Consider the following 20,056-nt stretch of genomic DNA (forward strand, 5'->3'; position numbering starts at 1 on the left):
CCAAGCTGTTATGGACTCAACTCCTTCCTGCACTGTCTTGTCATGGTTTGAGATCTGACCTTTACGTCTTTATGACTCCATCCAGTGACACGGTTGATGCTGATGGACTGGGATGTCCATCTGAGTGTCTTTCAGAGAGCTTTAGAAAATAACCACGAGGCCCTGTAATGTTATTGCTTCTCATTGATAATCTCTCCAATTGCCAAACTCTTACTCTGTGAATGCTTTCAATTATTCTCCTGGGAAGTCTCTCTCTTTTGTACTTGTTTAAAAACAACAAAAAAAATCTGTGAATGCAGTTGAAGGAAATATGAAGCAAAACAGAAGATAGGTAAGCATGGTGGCTCACTGGTTAGCACTGCTGCCTCACAGCGCTGAGGGCTTGGGTTCAATCCTACCCTCGGGCAACTGTCTGTGCGGAGGTTGCATGGGCTCTCCTGTCTGTGTGGGTTTGCTCCCAGAGCCCAAAGATGTGCAGGTTAGGGTGGATTGGCCATGCTAAATTGTCCGCAGTGTTCAGGGGTGTGCAGACCAGGTGGATTAGCCATGGGAAATGCAGTGTTGCAGGGATGGGTCTAGATGGGATGCTTGTAGGCGTGTCGGTATGGACTCGGTGGGCCGAATGGCCTCTTTCTGCACTGCAGGGGTTGGATAATTCTAAATTGTGCAGAAACCCAGCCGGTCTGGCAGCATCTATGGAGAGAGAAACAGAATTAATGTTTTGGCTTCCTTCTTTGGAAATTTAAAATACTGACAACTTGAGCATTAAACCCCCTCAATCTGCGCAGACCAAAACCCACATGCCACAAGTTCAAAATCTAGCAAATGATAATATTACAATAATATATAATTCTTGTATTGCAGAATAGAAGAAGCTTAGAAATGGTAGGGAGTGGAAGTAGAGGGAAGTGGAATATTTGTGCTTATGAGGAATAACATGCTGGCAGCAGTAAAAATGAGCAAAACAAGCTTGAATTGACCTAAGAGAGACAATAAAGGATTAATCACACTGATGGATGAAGCCTATAGATGAGATAATGGTGGAAGGGAATGGCAGGAAGAAAAATGTCAATAAGTTAGAGAATGTACCTCTGTTTTACTCAATAATCATTGGGGCAATTATCAACTACACTGATGTTAATGAGACTGAAGGGGTAGGTACATGGGATAAGTGAGTTCCCAAAAGATGCACAGAACTCTTTTCCAACCTGCTATGTAAAAAAGCCCAAGAGGGGAAAGTTCAACATTCAGTCACATAATGGGGAATGGACCAGACCAGATAAAAGAAGCAAAAGTGGGAGAACATGTGGGTAATAGTGACCATAACATAATGATGGTTGAGAACAATAGAAGTGCGATGAAAGTCAAGTTAGTAGATTGAGCAAAAGTTGAATTTCTGGGGCAGAGGGTAGGACTTTGGACAGTAAAATGGGTACCACTATCAGGAAACGACTGTAGAAGACAATGGGAAAAATTGAAGACGCCGTTTAACAGAATGCGGGAAAATAGATTTGATGCTAAAAGGTAACAAATGAAACACTTGCAATTCCGTGGATGAAGAGAGATGAAAATGACCCTAGGGTTAAGAGAGGGGCAAACATTGAATATGTAATAAAGAGAGGAGAGTAGGAACAAAAACAAGACTCAAGATTCCGTGAGATGGCAAACATTCAGAAAACCAAGGGAAGTTATGGGATTAAATTATTCAGAAATATAAAACAAGATATGAAAACACTTTAGAGGCAGATCAATAAGTGAAGGAAGGCACTGATGCGAAGAGGGTTATTAAGGGATGCTCAGTATATATCAACATGATGTTAATAACTGGCCTTTGCAATGGAAAGCACAATTTCTAAATTGGCAGATGATATCAAATTGTAGGTGATAGCTAATGCTGAGGAGAACTGCACAGGAAGACATTAATCAGTTTGCAGAAAGGGTTCGGAAAAAATTTACAAGGATGTTGTATCAGTGATAATGGGAACTGCAGATGCTGGAGAATCCAAGATAATAAAATGTGAGGCTGGATGAACACAGCAGGCCAAGCAGCATCTCAGGAGTGCTCCTGAGATGCTGCTGGGCCTGCTGTGTTCATCCAGCCTCACATTTTATTATTTACAAGGATGTTGCTGGGTTTGGAGGGTTTGAGCTACAGGGAGATGCTGAATAGGCTGGGACTTTTTTCCCTGGAGTGTCAGAGGCTGAGGGGTGACCTTATAGAGGTTTATAAAATCATGAGGGGCATGGATAGGGTGAATAGCCAAGATCTTTTCCCCAGGGTGGGGGAGGTCAAAACTAGAGGGGTGTAGGTTTAAGGTGAGAGGGGAGAGATATAAAAGGGACCTAAGGGGCATCTTTTTCACAGAGGGTGGTGGAATGAGCTGCCAGAGGAAGTGGTGCAGGCTGGTACAATTACAACATTTAAAAGGCATCTGGATGTGTATATGAATAGGAAGGGTTTAGAGGGATATGGGCCAAATGCTGGCAAATGGGACTAGACTAATTTAGGATACCTGGTTAGCATGGACAAGTTGGGCTGAGGGGTCTATTTCCATGCTGTACAGCTCTTTGATTCTATGACCAATAGGCAAGAGATTGGCAAATGAAGTGGATTTTTAGTAGGAAGAACAGGGAAGCCAGACATTACTTGCAGTGCTAAGCCTTGGAGGGGCTCTGGGTAACAAATCCGCCAATCTCTCAAAGCTTTGCCATGAGTTAGCAAAACTGTGAAGACACAAGCAAACCAGACACTAGGTAATACTTCTAGAAGGACAGAAATGAAAAGTCAAGAAGCTATTCTTAACATGTATCAGCCCTCCATGAGACCACACTTTCTGGCATTGTGGTTTTGGTCTCCACATGAAATAAAAGCATATGGGAGACATTGGCAAGGATGGAGGCAAGGTTTCCAAGGATGAGACCAGAAAGGTGTGGGTTTTCCCATCAGGAAGGGATTGAACAAGGGTTAAGCAACTGGTGGCCCTGGAGTGGGTTCAGAGGAGGTTCACGAGAACAGTCCCGGGAATGGAAAGCTTAACATATGAGGAACGTTTGAGGACTCTGGGACTACACTCATTGGAGTTTAGAAGGATGGCGGGGTTGGGGGGGGGGGGGGTGCGGGATCTAATTGAAACTTACAGAATACTGAGTGGCCTGGACAGAGTGGATGTTGGGAAGATGCTTCCATTGATAGGAGAGACTAGAACCTGAGGGCACAGCCTTAGAGTAAAGGGAAGACCTTTTAGAACGGAGATAAGGAGAAACTTCTTCATCCAGTGAGTGGTGAATCTATGGAATTCACTGCCATATTTCAGACGGAGATAGATCAGTTCTTGATTGTCGGGGGATCAAGGGAGAAAGGGGTTGGGAAATTTGTTAGCCATGGTTGAATAGCAGAGCAGACTCGATGGGCTGAATGGCCTAATTTCTGCTCCTATGTCTGATGGTCTTATTGGCTCAAGGTGGCCTAATACAAGGTATTTATGATGAAAGGTTATGGTTGAACTAATAGTGTTTCCTCTCTTGGGGTAAGGCAGAAGTCGAGGCCATCAATAAGGGAGTCACCAAGGAATCCAATCAGGAATTTAGAAGTAAGTTAGGAGAATGTGGGACTCAGTCCCAAAGGGAGTATTTCAGGTGATGGGTCTCAGCAGGAGATGTATCAATACCATGCAACCTGGACATATGAGACAATATTTTGATTTATGGAGCCAGAAGCCACATGACACCAGGTCATAGCCCGACAGGTTTATTTGCAATCACAGGCTTTCGAAGCGCTGCTCCTTTGTCAGGAGAAGTGACAAAATGACCCAATGAAGGGGCAGTGCTGTGAAAGCCTGTGATTTCAAATAAACCTGTTGGACTATAACCTGGTGTCATGTGGCCTCTAACTTTGTCCACCCCAGTCCAAGACCAACACCTCCACATCTTCATGGAAACGGACCCTTCGGCCCAACCAGTTCATGCTGAACAGAATCCCAATCTAAACTAGTCCCACCTGCCTGTGTTTAGCCAATATCCCGCCAAACCTTTCTTATTCGTGTAATTATCTAAATATCTTTTAAACGTTGTAACTGTACCTGCGTCCACCACTTCCTCTGGATGCTCATTCCACGTGCAAACCACTCTGCTTTAAAAAAAAGTTGCTCCTCATGTCTTTTGTAAAATCTTTCTCCTCTTGCCTTGAAAATATGCCCCCCGAGTCTTGAAATTCCCCACTGTAGGTAAAGATACCTGTCATTCACCTTATCCATACCCATTTTGATTTTATAAACCGCTATAAGGTCACCCCTCAACCTCGTACACTCCAATGGAAAAAAGTCCCAGCTTATTCTACCTCTTCTTTTTTAATAACTCAAACCCTCCATTCCTGGCAACATCCTGGTAAATCTCTTCTGAACCCTCTCCGGCTTAGTAATAATATCCTTCCTATACCAAGGGAATCTGTACTGGGCCCAAACTCGCCACCACTGCTGCCTCCGTGAGTCTGCATTGGACACAGACGTCACTGGGAGCGGAGGCTTGGGGACCGCTTTGCAGAACACCTCCACTCGGTTCGCAATAAACAACTGCACCTCCCAGTCGTGAACCATTTTAACTCCCCCTCCCATTCCGCAGACGACATGACTATCCTGGGCCTCCTGCAGTGCCACAATGATGCCACCCGAAGGTTGCAGGAACAGCATCTCATATTCCGCTTGGGAACCCTGCAGCCCAATGTTATCAATGCGGACTTCACCAGCTTCAAAATCTCCCCTTCCCCCACCGCATCCCAAAACCAGCCCAGTTCATCCCTGCCTCCCTAACCTGTTCTTCCTCTCACCTATCCCCTCCTCCCATCTCAAGCCGCACCTCCATTTCCACATACTAACCTCATCCCGCCCCCTTGACCTGTCCGTCCTCCCCGAACTGACCTATCCCCTCCCTACCTCCCCACCTACACTCACCTCCACTGGCTCCATCCCCGCCTCTTTGACCTATCTGTCTCCTCTCCACCTATCTTCTCCTCTATCCATCTTGTGTCTGCCTCCCCCCTCTCCCTATTTATTTCAGAACCCTCTTCCCCTCCCCCGTTTCTGAAGAAGGGGCTAGGCCCGAAACGTCAAACTTTCCTGCTCCTCTGATGCTGCTTGGCCTGCTGTGTTCGTCCAGCTCCACACCTTGTTATCTCCATAGCAGCAGTTGTGAGGTGGCGCTAGGACTGCCTCATTGCTTCACCCAAATTGTCACTGTGAGCCCACACTGGGTCATGCACAGGACCGGGAGCCTGGGTGCAGAGGGCCGTGAGCTTGCACAGAGGCCTAGGAGCCTGCACCGGGCCTGCTCGCACACAGCTGGGAGCCCGCGTGCAGGGGGCCAGGAGCCCGTGCCAGGCCCACTTGCCGCTGCTGATGCCATCGTAGCAAGCTCTCGAGCCCTTCGACAAGAGGCAAATAAAGGAAAAGAAAACAAGATAAAAAAACGGAAACAAAAAGTAAAACAGACGGAGCGGGTGAGCCCCAAGTTCAGAAGCCCCAACCAACTGCCATCTTACTGGAAGCCGAAGTTTTGTGGTAGAAGAAAGAAATAAAAGATGTACTTGGGACGGGCGTGCAGTAAGCATGAAAAAAAAACAACATTGGAAGCGTTCCACAAAGAGGAAATAAATAACCACCGAGATTACCACCTGAAATTGTTGGAGGGTAAGCGTGAGTTCAGAAACCTGTGAAAGATGAGGTTCTGATCCTCCACCCTGACTAGAACCAGTGTAGCGGGCCCAGGATAGAGACGTCAGCGTGACAGCAAGATTGAGCATTAAAAGGTAGCAGGAAACTCGGGGTCACACTTGCTGACGGGACCCAAAACGAGGTTTTGCTGAACAAAAAAGGGCAGGTTTTGTACCTTCTGCATGGGAAGGTGGGGGAGGGGCCATGATGACTGAGGTGGTGGGAATGACTGAGAATTGGGCCAGAGTACCTTAGAGGGTGCAGGCCTTTCAGAATGCTGATAGAGGAGGGGGAAGGTATATTTGGTGAGGGCATTGGGCTGGAGGAGGTTCTAGAGGCTGCTGTGGGGGATAGATCGAGAGAATACGTAAGGAGTGCTGATATGGAAAGTGGCGCCATCAGAATGGAATGAGCAAAGTTGGGGAAACTGGGAGAGGGGAATGGAGTCCTTACAGGAAGCAGAGTGTGAGCAAATATGGTTTGGGAATTAGTGGATATTTGTGTATTGCCAGAAATGGAAACTGAAGCCATGGCGGGGATGTGTCAGTGATGCCAAGAGAGGGGTGGAAATTGGAAGTAAAGTTGCTGAGATGTTTTCATGTCAGGGAGAACAGATTTTTATCCTAATATTCCTTTTAGTTAGTAGCACAGCTGCCCCAGGCTCATCTTTTGTTTCTTTGACTCTTGTCCTATCCCCTCACTCTGGAAGATAAACTTCCATGTTGTCCTATCTCTCTTTTGTCTCTCACCCTATCACAGACTCTTCTTTCATCTTTGCTCCACCTACTCCTTGCTGGAAACCAGATGTTGAATCATACCGGCCAGAAGAGGCCCTTCGGCCCATCAAGTCTGCACCAACAAACACTACTCTAAATCTACGCCAGCCCCACTTTCCTGTACTAGGCCCCATCGCCTTGATTGTAATGAGTCTCCAAGTTCTCATTCAAGTACGTTTTATAAGGTTGTGAGGTTTCCTGCCTCCACTACCCTCCCAGGAGGGCATTCCAGACCCGCACCACCCACTGGGTGAAAGGAGTTTTCCTCAAATTCCCACTAAACCTCCAGGGCCTGTCCCTGCCCCTCACAGACCTCTATCAGGTCCCCCCTCAGCTTTCCCTGCTCTATAGATAACAACCTGAGTTTATCCAGCCCCTCTCCTTCACTAAAGTGCTCCATCCCGGGCTGCACCCTGGCATATCTCCCCTGCACCCCCTCCAGTCCAATCACATCCTTCCTATAGTGTGGGTTACTCGTTCGTTTTGCTGAAAAGCCCACAACCTGAAACGTTAACTCCCTTCCTTTGCCTAGGTGCTGCTATTGATAGATTTTTTTTGTTGGATGATGGGTGACAGAACTGCCGGTGAGGAACTGGAGTTAAGGGATAGAACCGCCCGACCCATTTGAATGGAAGGACTTCACAGAGGGCCTTACTCCAGCCCCTGTTTTGTGCCTTACGGATACTAACGTCTGATATCGCTTTTGCCTGCAGCCAGCTCGCAAGTAATGATTGCAGCTGTGAAGAACAGAGGTCTTTGTTTAGCAACTTCCTCAGGCGAGACTCTGTCACCGACTTGGAGCTGGTCTTCGATGCAGCCGAACGCCAAGAGGTCAAACAAAGGCGGGAAAAGGAGTATCAACGTTTTCGAGAGAGGTACAGTTTGATACACTCGCAACGCATCTGTAACTTTTGAGAGTGTGAGGGCAATGAGAAAATATCTTCCTACTATCAGCCAAAAATGTCACCTCATCGAATACAGGTTCAGGCCTGTTGGGTCATGGGTATTTTAAAAGTCAGTTTGACCTCTTCTTATACCCCCACCCCTGCCACAGCAACGTGTTCCTGGTAGTAAAGCTAAACAAACTTATTTGAGACATTTTCCATTCTTTTGTTTATTCTGCTTTGTTGGTTTGTCCTTGGCTTTCATTGTTTCTTACACCCTGTGGTACCAAGTCATGTCCCATTTAAACGTGGCCCATGTCTTTTCACTGCATCCCTTGACCCATTTTGGAAGTTGCCTCCTTGCCACTCGGCCTTCATCACAGGCTTTCTCCTTTCTTCTTCTTGACCCCACCCCCTTCCTGCACCCTCAGAAAAGAAACCACTTGGCCCCCTTTCAGTGCTAATGAGAGGTGCACAGCCTGAAATGGTCACTTTGATTCTCTCAGGGACCTTGGAGGGGCAGGTACATATTTCCTTGAAAGTGGAGTCTCAGGTAGACAGGGCAGTGAGGAAGGTGTTTGGTACGCTTGCCTTTATTGGTCAGTGCATTGAATATCAGAGTTGGGAGGGTCATGTTGTGGCTTTACAGGACACTGGTCAGGGCCACTTTTGGAATACTGCGTACAATTCTGGTCTCCCTGCTACAGGAAGGATGTTGTGAATCTTTAAAGGGTTCAGAAAAGATCTGCGGAGATATTGCCAGGATCGAAGGGTTTGAGCTACAGTGAGAGGCTGAATAGACTGGGGCTATTTTCCCTGGAGTGTTAGAAGCTGAGGGGCAATCTTATGGAAATTTATAAAATCATGAGGGGCATGGAGAGGGTGAATAGACAAGGTCTTCTCCCCAGGGTAGGGGAGTCATAAACTAGAGGGGCATAGGTTTAAGGTGAGAGGGGAAAGAGTTAAAAGGGACCTGAGGGGTAACTTTTTCACACAAAGGGTGGTGCGTGTATGGAACGAGCTGCCAGAGGAAGTGGTGGAGGCTGGTACAGTTACAGCATTTAAAAGGCATCTGGATGGGTTTAGAGGGATATGGGCCAAATGGGACTGGATTTATTTAGGATATCTGATCGGCATGGATGGGTTGGACTGAAGGGTCTGTTTCCGTGCTGTATGCCTCTGTGACAAACACTACCTGAGCTGCTGAGTTCTCCTGGCATGTTTTGTTCCTACAGCAATGATTATTTTCTGTGTCAAGAATGATGACAGCCAAGATGGCTCCCTGTTGTTAGGTTCCCACCTAAAGGTTAATTCTCCTCTTTTTTTTAAGCCCTGTCGTATGAAGGCCAGCAGAAATGATCAGGTTTTGCACCCAAAACAAGGCCCAATTCCTCTACCAATTTCTTTCTGTCTTGCAATTTTCATATGCCGGGCATGTTTACTGTCACAAGTTTGTTGCATAACTTCCTCTGGAGGCATGATGACACTTTCATTGTGGTTGCCATTGTCAAGGATTCCCGTCAGCTTTTTCACTATTTTGGGAACAGCATGAAAATATTGAAGGTAGGAGCAACTGTAGGCCATTCAGCCCCTCAGCCTGCTACATCTTTCTGTATGCCCATATCTGACCATCGAGCTCAATACCCTAATCCTGCCCTCCTGCTCCCCCCCCCCCCCAACACACAGACACACACACAACTATATCTATCTACTTGTTGAAAACGCTGTTTCAGCGTCAACTGCTTTCTGTGGCAGAGAGTTCAACTGGCTCCCCACTCTCTGGATGAAGACATTTCTCCTCAGCTCAGTCCTAAAATGTTTGTCCCTTACCCTTAAACTGTGACTCCTGCTTCTGGACTCCCCCACCATCAGAATCCTGCCTCTGACCTGTCTAGTCCTGTTAGAATTTTCTAGGTTTTTATGAGATTCCACCCCCCCCCCCACCCAAACCCCATCACCAACCCCTCGAAATTCCTTCTTCTAATCTTCAGTGAATACAGTCCTAACACTTGTCCCAGGTATCAGTCTAGTAAACCATCGCTGCACTCCCTCCATCATTTAGAATATCCTTCCTCAGATAAGGAGACCAGAACTGCACACAGTGCTTCAGGTGTGGTCTCATCAAGACCCTGTGCTATTGTAGGAAGACATTCTTGTTCCTGTGTGAGGATCCACAATTTGGCTGCTCAAGTCCAGTCATCTACAGTCTAATTTAATACAGGAAGCAGAGTGTGAGGAAATATGGTTTGGGAATTAGTGGATATTTGCATATTGCCAGAAATGGAAACAGAAGCCATGGAGGGGATGTGTCAGTGATGCCAAGAGAGGGGTGGAAATTGGAAGTAAAGTTGCTGAGATGTTTTCATGGCAGGGAAAACAGATTTTTATCCTAATATTCCTTTCAGTTAGTAGCACAGCTGCCCCAGGCTCATCTTTTGTTTCTTTGACTCCATTCCCCTCTCCCAGTTTCTCCAACTTTGCTCAGTCTGTTCTGATGGCGCCACTTTCCATATCAGTACTCCTTACGTATTCCCTCGATCTATCCCCCACAGCAGCCTCTAGAACCTCCTCCAGCCCAATGCCCTCACCAAATACACCTTCCCCCTCCTCTATCAGCATTCTGAAAGGCCTGCACCCTCTATGGTACTCTGGCCCAATTCTCAGTCATTCCCACCACCTCAGTCATCATGGCCCCTCCCCCACCTTCCCATGCAGAAGGTACAAAACCTGCCCTTTTTTGTTCAGCAAAACCTCGTTTTGGGTCCCGTCAGCAAGTGTGACCCCGAGTTTCCTGCTACCTTTTAATTCTCAATCTTGCTGTCACGCTGACGTCTCTATCCTGGGCCCGCTACACTGTTCTGAACCTAACAGGCAGCTGCTGGGACGACTAAAGGGTGCCTGAATCAATATGGCAATTGGTGCACTTCCTTGTACTTCACTTTTGTATGAAGGCCAGCAGAAATGATCAGGCTTTTGTACCCAAAACAAGGCCCAATTCCTCTTCCAGTTTCTTTGGGTATTGCAAGTTCAATCAACTGCAACCACTGTGGCCTTAAATTTCTGTTTTTGTGATCCTTTCTGAGCTGTTTTTATTATATTTTCCTTTCTGTGGCATACTCCTGAGCTTTCTTCTTTTTTACTTCCTGAACATCAAACACCTAATCAGCACAATTTCCTCCATGTCTTAAAACCATTATCACCTCCAACTCAAACTTTTGGTCTATCTCAAATGATACATACTCAATGGCCTTCATTCTTCACTGGCTCAAACACTCTTCACTCGAGCTTCATGTCGTTTTAAGTGCTGCTTCCTACTCATTCCTACTCCTCTCACCTTCAATAATGTGCTGCACTCTCACATTTGACCCTTTTACCTCGATGTCAATGGTGTGGCTGTGACCACAGTGGTAAGGAGGCAAGGCAGGTTCAATTCTCCCACTTGTGATAGAAGGTGTATGGTTTATATCTGTTTTAATATCATTTGTTTTACAGTTTGAATCAGAAGTAGTGGCATATGTGTCTGAAGGGGTTTAATGATTTTAGGATTAATGGGAGTGTATTTTACTGCATTTCAAAAATCTTAACTTTTATATGTAAATAGTTTGTTCTATTTTATTTCAATTTTCACTTGTGAGCAATAAACCTCTGTGCTCCTAAGATGTTGCTTGGCCTGCTGTGTTCATCCAGCTCCACAGTTTGTCATCTCAGATTTTCCAGCATCTGCAGTTCCCATTATCTCTGATCACAATGTATTAAAACCCACCTTGTTAAATGATCTATCAAGCCACATTTCAGTCTGGGATCATAACACTTGTCTAGTAATGACATTAGCTGGGATCAGAACACATTGCAGCTGCTACCCTGGTCTGAGCTGCATTGGTGTAAGGAGGGACTGAGTGAAGGAGGGGATCTGATCAATCTTGGCAAATTGGACTTGGGGAAGCCTCCTCTTATCTGCTTACAGCCAGCTATATTAGGATGGTTCTGGGCATATTGCCTCAGTCTTTCTGAGGTAGAGAGCACATCTAAATCAAATATAAGACTCAATAAAATCACCTCTCATTCTTCTAAACTCCAATAGGCTCAATTTTTTCAACCTTCCTTTGTAAGAAAAGTCCTTCGTCCCAGAAGTGAGTGGAATGAACTTTCTCTGAACTGCTTCAAAAGCGATTGAATCCTTTTTCAAATAAAAGGAGCTGAGCTGTGTACAATACTTTCGACATGGTATCATCAAGTCTCTATACTGCTGCAATAACCATTCCCTGGTTTATATTTTCTTTCCCTTGCAATAAAACCTGAAGCGTCATAGAGATATACAGCACAGAAACAGACCCTTCAGTTCAACCCATCCATGCCAACCCAGATCTCCTAAATAAATCTAGTCCCATTTACCAGCATTTGGCCCATATCCCTCTAAACCTTCCTATTCACTTACCCATCCAGGTGCCTTTTAAATGCTGTAACTGTACCAGCCTCCACCACTTCCTCTGGAAGCTCATTCCATACGCACACCATCCTCTGTATGAAAAAGTTACCCGTTAAGTGCCCTTTTAACTCTCTTTCCCCTCTCACCTTAAACCTATGCCCCTCTAGTATTTGGAATCCCCTACCCTGGGGGAGGGGGGGAGACCCTGACTGTTCACCCTACCCATGCCCCTCATGACTTTAAACTTGTATAAAGTCACCCCTCAGTCTCTGATGCTCCAGAGAAAATAGCCCCAGTCTATTCAGCGTTCCCCTATAGCTTATACCCTCCAATCCCCAAAGCATCATTGTAAATCTTTTCAGAAACTCTTTCAAGTTTCACAACGTCCTTCCTATAGCAGGGAGACCAGAACTGAACGCAGTATTCCAAAAGTGGCCTAACCAATGTCCTGTACAGCCGCAACATGACCCTCCCAACTCCTACACTCAGTGCACTGACCAATAATGGCAAGCGTATCAAACACCTCTTCACTGCCCTGTCTACCTGAGACTCCACTTTCAAGGAACTATGAACCTTCATCTCTTTGTTCAGAAACACTTCTCTTTAAGTATATAAACCCTGCTGTGTTTTACCTTACCAAAATGCAATTTAACTTCAGGATCACTTGCTGCACATGCATACCAACTTTATATATTGTTAAAAATTCATTTGTGGGATGTGGGTATTCCTGGCTGGGCCTAGCATTTATTGCCTGTCCCTAGTTGCCCCTTGAGAAGGTGACAGTGAGCTGCCTCCTTGGACCTCTGCAGACCATGTGCTGTACGTAGACCCACAATGCCCTGAAGGTGGGAATTCCAGAATTTTGACTCAGTGACACTGAGGGAGCAGCAATATGTATTTCTAGGTCTGGTTTATGTACCAGGAGGTCAAGATCCCTCTCAGATTAACTCTGTTTCTCTTTTCACAGATTCTGTAAAGCCTGCTGAGTATTTGCAGCATTTCCTGTTTTTATTTTGTACATGACCTTTTGTATTTTGGTTCCCCTTTAGGACCAGGTCTTCTGCAGATGCATTGCTTTTTGCCAAAGCAAATTCTCCCTTGGAATATCCCATTCAAGGTGTTGAAGTGAGACCTCTGAAAACCATCTTAATTCCAGGTCAGAAAAAACATAGACAGAAGGGCGTGCCTTATTATCATGAATTCACGAGGTTGAAAAGTACTGAAAACACTTTATTTTTTGGACCGTAGTCCCTGGCAGAATGAAGTGACATTTATTAGCACAAAAGCCCTTGTAACAAGGCCATGAGCATTGTCCTATCGTAGTTTTTTTCAATCTTCCATGGCATCTAGGTGCTGCTGATGTTGCCCATCTCTAATTGCTCTTGGACTGAATGCCCATTGCAGAGGCCAGTTAAGAGTCAACCACATTGTTGTGGGTCTGGAGTCACATGTAGGCCAGACCGGGTAAGGAAGGCAGTTTCCTTCCCTAAAGGACTTCAGTCAACCAGATGGGATATTTCTGACAATTGACAATGGTTTTGGTGCCATTGACCATTAATTTCAGATTTTTTTTTGATTGAATTCAAATTCCACCATCTGCTGTGTTAGGATTTGAACCCTGGGTCCCTGGATTAACACTGTAGTGATAATTACCACTAGGCCATTGCTTCGCCAAAGCCTGAGCCTCTGATCCCATAGTGTAATGGGAATGTCACCACTTGCTGTGGAAGCCCACCATAGCAGTGAGAAATCTTGGCTTTCTATTGGTTAGATCTCTAACAATGAGAGCGTAGCCAAGCTGATGAATAGCTCACAACAGGACCAGGAGCTCCCATCCAATCTCTGCACAGTGATCAGCAGGATATCAGCAAAATTGTGGAAAAATGAGATGAAAGATCATGGAGCTTCACACACAAGTGAGCTGTGCCCATAGCTAAAGGTATCTGCTAGAATTTCCACCACCTTTTACATCTGGAAATCTAAGCTCATCTCACCCCATGTAGCCCAGGCACTTTTCTTCATTTGTGCTTCTCGTCAAAGCACCAAGCCTAGAATCTTTCTCTCAGAACTTGTACTTTACAGTTCATTACAGTAGTATACATGGGGATAATCAGCATCAAAAGAAGGTATGCAGCCCTTTAAGTACATGTAAGCACAGCCATCTCAGTTCCACTCTGTCCCCATAGCCCTGAAAGTTTATTTTCATTAAGTACCATCCATTTTCTTTCTGAAATCATTGATTCTCTCCACTCCCATCATCCTTGTAGGCAGAGAGTTCCAGGACATTACAGCCCATTGCATAAAAAACTGCCTTCCTAAATACATCCTCTCCCCACGCAGCTATTGCCCAGAATCGCTGCTCTGTCTCCCCCTATTTCTCGCACCATCAGTTCATGGGAGCAGTTTCTCTTTGTCCACCTTATCTAAACCTGTTATAATCTTGCCCACCTTGACCCAATCTCGATCGCTCTCAGCTTCTCCCACTCTAACCTTGTCACTAAAACTCCCTGTCACTGGAACCATTCAGGTAAATCCCCTCTGCCCCCTCTCGAGTATCAGCCGCCTCCGTCCTAAAGGCTGGGGACCAGAACTGGACACAGTGCTATCGCTGGGGCCTAACCAGAGCTTTATAAAGGTTCAGCCTCACTTTCTTACCCAAGACTTTCCTTTCTGAAGACCAAGATCCCGTATCTGTTGCTAACCAGTCTCTCAATATGTCCTGCCACCTTCAGAAATCTCTGTACATACTCCCCCAGGCCCCTCTGTTGCTGCACACTCTCCAGACCTGTGTCATTAAGTCTTTATTACCTGTCCCTCTCTCCTTGGTCAAAATGCACCATCTCACACCTTCTTGACATTAAACCCTTACCGTGTAGAAGCAAGCCATTTGCTCCATAAAGTCCACAACACACACCAGAGAGCATTCCGTCCAATCCCATCCCCCCCCCCCCCCCCAACCCTATAACTCCACATTTCCCATGGCTAACCCATGTAGCTTGCACATCACGGATAATTTCCCATGGCCAATCCACCCCAATCCACATCTTTAGACTGTGGGAGGAAACCCATGCAAACATGGGGAGAATGTGCAAACTCCACGCAGACAGTCACCCCGAGGGTGGAATCGAACCCGGGTCCCTGGTGCTGTGAGGTAGCTGTGCTAACCGCTGAGCCACCATATTGGCCCAAATAGTCAGTGCTGGTGTTTTCTGGGGAAGTAGTGGCCTAGTGGTGTTGTCACTAAGTTATTCATCGAGACCCCCAGGGGACTTAAGTTCAGTTCCTGCCCTGGCAGATGGTAGAATCTGAAATCATTAATTAAAAACGAAATCTGGATTAGGAGTGTAACGATGACCATAAAACCATCGCTAGTTGTTGGGCACAAACCCATCTGGCTCACCTAATGCCCTTTAGGGAAGGAAATCTGCCACCCTTACCTGGCCCGGTCTATTACCTGACTCCAAACCTACAGCAATGTTGGCTCAACCAATGATGTCCATACCCTGTGACTGAAATATGTTAAAAAAAATTCACACAAGCCTCATTCCAGCCTCCTTCATCTAATTCCATCAATTATTCTAATCCTCTCTCCCCATATTTATCCATCCCTCAATTCACCAAGATTATACACCTCGACACTCCCTGTGGGAGTAAGTTCGACATTCTCCTCATTCTTTAGCTGTAAGACATTTCCCCAGAATTCCCAGTCGGATTTATGAATGACTCTCAAATATTTGTAGATTTACAGATGGGAGTATTTTCTCTGCGTCTATCTAATCATAATTTTAAAGACATTTGTTATGTCATCTCAGTCACTTCTCTTTTTTCAGAAAAGAGCCCGTAGCTGCCCAGTTTTGATGTCATTTTCATAACTAGTTTTTTGCATTTTCTTCTTCCGGCCTTCCTTTGTAACGTTGAGACCTGACCTGTGCTCAGTGCTTGAAGTGTTTCTCTTTCAGACATATTGTAGCACACCCACAAGCGACACAGGACCTTATCATATACACAGAACAAAGAAAGTCTTAAAACACACAAAATGTAAATTAAATACATGAATAAAATGAAAACTAAATCCTGTGTTGTTCCTTGAAAAAGATGTTTCTTCCCCCCACCAGCACAGTGTCTCAGTGATTAGCACTGCAGCCCCACGGCATCAGGGACCCGGGTTCGATTCCAGCCTCAGGTGACTGTCTGTGTGGAGTTTGCACGTTCTCCCCGTGTCTGTGTGGGTTTCCTCCGGATGCTCCGGTTTCCTCCCACAGTCCAAAGATGTACAGGTTAGGGTGGGTTGGCCGTGGGAAATGTAGGGGTGGGTCTGGGTGGGATGTTGCACGGAGGTTCAATGTGGGCTGATCCCACGCTGTAGGGATTTTATGATTCTACCAAAGTCCATCCACCATTTTTCGTTCAACATAGAAAGTAAGAGCAGGAGTTGGCCCTTAAAACCTGCTGCAACATTCATTCTGATCTTGGCTGATCACCCTCTTCACTTCCCTGATTCCACTCTTTCCCCATACTCTTTGATCCCTTTCTCCCTAAGAACAATATCAATCTCATCTTGGAAACACACAATCCCAGGATTGCTGTAGAGTTCCTTTCTATTCAGTAGTCAAATGCACATTCCAAGCCAGAGGGGCCTGACTGGTCCAAGAGGCTAAGCCCATGCAAAGAGTCCAGGCTATAAACCCAGAACCATTTGAAATTCTGCTTGGTGATTTGGTTTTGATGTGATTTTGGCCCTCTGATGATCTGTCGTGTCTTTTTAACTCAAACAGGTTTGAAGCTGCAAGCTGAACCTCAGCAACGTTTTGAGGTAAGACTTTTGCAGTTCAGCTTCAATAACGTAGAAAGCAGGCCTCGGCCTACAGCTGAATGTAAAACGACAGTCTGTGGGAGGAAGAAACAACTAATTTGTCAGTTCTTTGCTTTTGCGGTAGTTAACTCGTTGACCATTGTTTTTGACTGTGAGTCGCAGAATCGTAAAGATTTGCAGTACAGAGACCATTCAACCCACGGTGTCTATGCTAGTCACAAACAACCACCTCGAGTCATAGTCATACGGCACAGAAACAGGCCCTTTGGCCCAACTCATCCGTGCCAACCAAGTTTCCCCAATCAGAACCAGTCCCATTTGTCTGGGTTTGGCCCATATCTGTCTAAACCTTTCCTTTTCATGTTCATGTCCACATGTTTTTAAATGTTGTAACTGTACCCACATCTACCATTTCCTCTGTGTGAAAAAAGCTGCCCCTCAGGTCCCTTTTAAATCCTTCCCCTCCCACCTTAAACCTGTGCCCTGTAGTTTTACAATCCCCTATAAAGTATTCTTAACAAATTTTGATCGAAGTAAGTTTTTGCAGTGATGTACATTTACCTTTAAGAGGGTATAACTTAAACTGTTGTCAGTCATTAACCACTTCAACAGCTGATAATATATCACTCCCTGACTTGCTGGGCAGTCTGAAACAGCAGCCGTAGTGAAACAACTGCACAGAGGCCAGTATCCTATCACCAAGTCACCCTCTATTTACATGTGCAGAGCTGGTGATGCTGACCCAGCTCCGAGAGTGAACACACCCTGTGATCCTCCTGTTTCTATCTGTCAGCCAGGGCTCCCTGATTGAGGCTGTTAACCTGGTCCAATCAGGGAACTTCTATTCTATGAGGTCTACCTGGCTGACCTTGTTACAATCACTACCGCTCAGAATAAAATGTGCAATATTTAACCTCCAAGGAACACTATCTGCATACAGTTTGATCTTCAGATAAAGAATTCCTGTTTTCTTTGCTGTGCAATTGGTATATTGGTATCTAAGAGAATAACGTAACAGGTTTGAGCCTTGACAAAGGAAAATAGCCCATGGGTATGGCAGGCAACCAGAGTGGCACGTGGCAAGTAGGGTTGGCAGCATATGTGATAGGCAGGCAGCAAGACATATTGGAGGGTGTGGCACAAGCCTTGGAGCAAAACCTGGGCTTCCAACTATGTGAGGTAAAGGCAAGCATGATACACTGTGATAAGCCTGACATTTGCTCACCGTCCTTACCTGACAGGTCAACTGGTCACACGCTGCAGGTCGAGAGAAATCCAGAGCCCACACAGGCTAGTTTACCAATCATAGACAATATGCTGAAAGAGTGTTTTTCCTTAAACGCTTCTTTCAGACTTTGTTCATACTTTTTTTCATGAATGCATGGAAAGTATACCGATCAAAGATGACTAACAACGCAAAACTAATGACAAAAACAATGGCTTGAGATTATGTCTACAGATAACAAGTCTCCAATCAAAAGCTTACACATTTACTCACCAATGTGCACAGCACAGTGGCAAGCACTACAGCCTCACAGCACCAGGGACCGGGGTTCGATTCCAGCCTCGGGCAACTGTCTGTGTGGAGTTTGCACATTCTCCCTGTGTCTGTGAGGGTTTGCTCCGGTTTCCTCCCACAGTCCAAAGATGTGCAGGGTATAGAACATAGAACACTACAGCTCAGTACAGGCCCTTCGGCCCTCGATGTTGTGCCGACCTGTGAAACCAAACTGAAGCCCATCTAACCTATACTATTCCATTATTATCGATTGTTTATCCAATGACCATTTAAATGCCCTTAAACTTGGTGAGTCTACTACTGTTGCAGGCAGGGCATTCCACGCCCTTACTACTCTGAGTAAAGAACCTACTTCTGACATCTGTCCTATATCTATCACCCCTCAATTTAAAGCTACATCCCCTTGTGCTAGCCGTCTCCATCCGAGGAAAAAGACTCTCACTGTCCACCCTATCTAATCCTCTGAGCATCTTGTATGTCTCTATTAAAACGCCTCTTAACCTTCTCTCTCTAACAAAAACAGCCTCAAGTCCCTCAGCCTTTCCTGACAAACCGCAGTGGCCCCAAAACATATTCCTTGCGGTACACCACTAGTAACTGAACTCCAGGATGAACATTTCCCATCAACCACCACCCTCTGTCTTCTTACAGCTAGCCAATTTCTGATCCAAACCACTTTCCGACTTTAGTGTCACCTGCAAATCGAACCCAGGTCCCTAGTTGTGCCCAACAACTAGCAATGGTTTTATGGTCATCGTTACACTCCATACCAGGCAACATCCTGGTAAATCTTCTCTGCACCCTTTCTAATGCTTCCACATCCTTCCTATAATGCGGCGACCAGAACTGTACGCAATACTCCAAGTGTGGCCGTACCAGAGTTTTGTACAGCTGCAACATGACCTCGTGGCTCTGAAACTCAATTCCTCTACCAATAAAACCTAACACACCATAAGCCTTCTTAACAACCCTATCAATCTGGGTGGCAACTTTCAGGGATCTATGCACTTGGACAACGAGATCCCTCTGCTCATCCACACTCCCAAGAATCTTACCATTAGCCCAGTACTCTGTATTCCTGTTACTCCTTCCAGAGTGTTACTTTGGAAGTTACTCCTTTCAAACACCTCACACACTCTTCCGCATTAAACGCCGTTTTTCCACCTCTCGGCCATTCTCTACAGTTTATCTATGTCCCTCTGAAACCTGCAACATTCTTCCGCACTCTCCACAACTCCACCGACTTTAGTGTCACCTGCAAATTTACTAACTCATCCTTCTACGCCCTCATCCAGGCCATTTATAAAAATGACAAACAGCAGTGGCCCCAAAACAGATCCTTGCGGTACATCACTAGTAACTGAACTCCAGGATGAACATTTCCCATCAACCACCACCCTGTCTTCTTACAGCCAGCCGATTTCCGATCCAAACCACTAAATCGCTCTCAATCCCATGCCTCCGTATTTTCTGCAATAGCCTACCATGGGGAACCTTATCAAATGCTTTACTGAAATCCATACATACCACAACAACCGCTTTACCCTCATCCACCTGTTTGGTCACCTTCTCAAAGAACTCAATAACGTTTGTGAGGCATGACCTACCCGTCACAAAACCGTGTTGACTATCCCTAATCAAATTATTCATTTCTAGATGATTATAAATCCTATCTCTTATAATCGTCTCCAACACTTCACCCAGAACTGAAGTAAGGCTCACTGGTCTGTAATTACCAGGGTTGTGTCAACTCCCCTCCTTGAACAAGGGGACAACATTTGCTATTCTCCAGTCTTCTGGCACCATTCCTATGGACAATGACAACATAAAGATCAAAGCCAAAGGCTCTGCAATCTCCTTCCTAGCTTCCCAGAGAATCCTAGGATAAATCCCATCAGCCCAGGGGACTTATCTATTTTCACACTTTCCAGGA

At 45.6% G+C, this 20,056-nt stretch overlaps 1 protein-coding gene across 2 annotated transcripts in view; it reads left to right on the top strand.

Moving 5' to 3' along the window:
- LOC125448302 (beta-1,4 N-acetylgalactosaminyltransferase 1-like) overlaps window positions 1-20,056 on the top strand; it is a 117,898-nt gene that overhangs the window by 39,587 nt on the left and 58,255 nt on the right. For both annotated transcript variants that reach the window (XM_048523534.2, XM_059643347.1), the window contains exons 3-5: window positions 7,195-7,356; window positions 12,841-12,947; window positions 16,567-16,604. In XM_048523534.2, the coding sequence (XP_048379491.1) occupies window positions 7,195-7,356; window positions 12,841-12,947; window positions 16,567-16,604 (307 nt within the window). The remainder of the gene's footprint in view (window positions 1-7,194; window positions 7,357-12,840; window positions 12,948-16,566; window positions 16,605-20,056) is intronic.

The sequence above is a fragment of the Stegostoma tigrinum genome, chromosome X (genome assembly GCF_030684315.1).
Source record: "Stegostoma tigrinum isolate sSteTig4 chromosome X, sSteTig4.hap1, whole genome shotgun sequence".
NCBI lineage: Eukaryota > Metazoa > Chordata > Chondrichthyes > Orectolobiformes > Stegostomatidae > Stegostoma > Stegostoma tigrinum.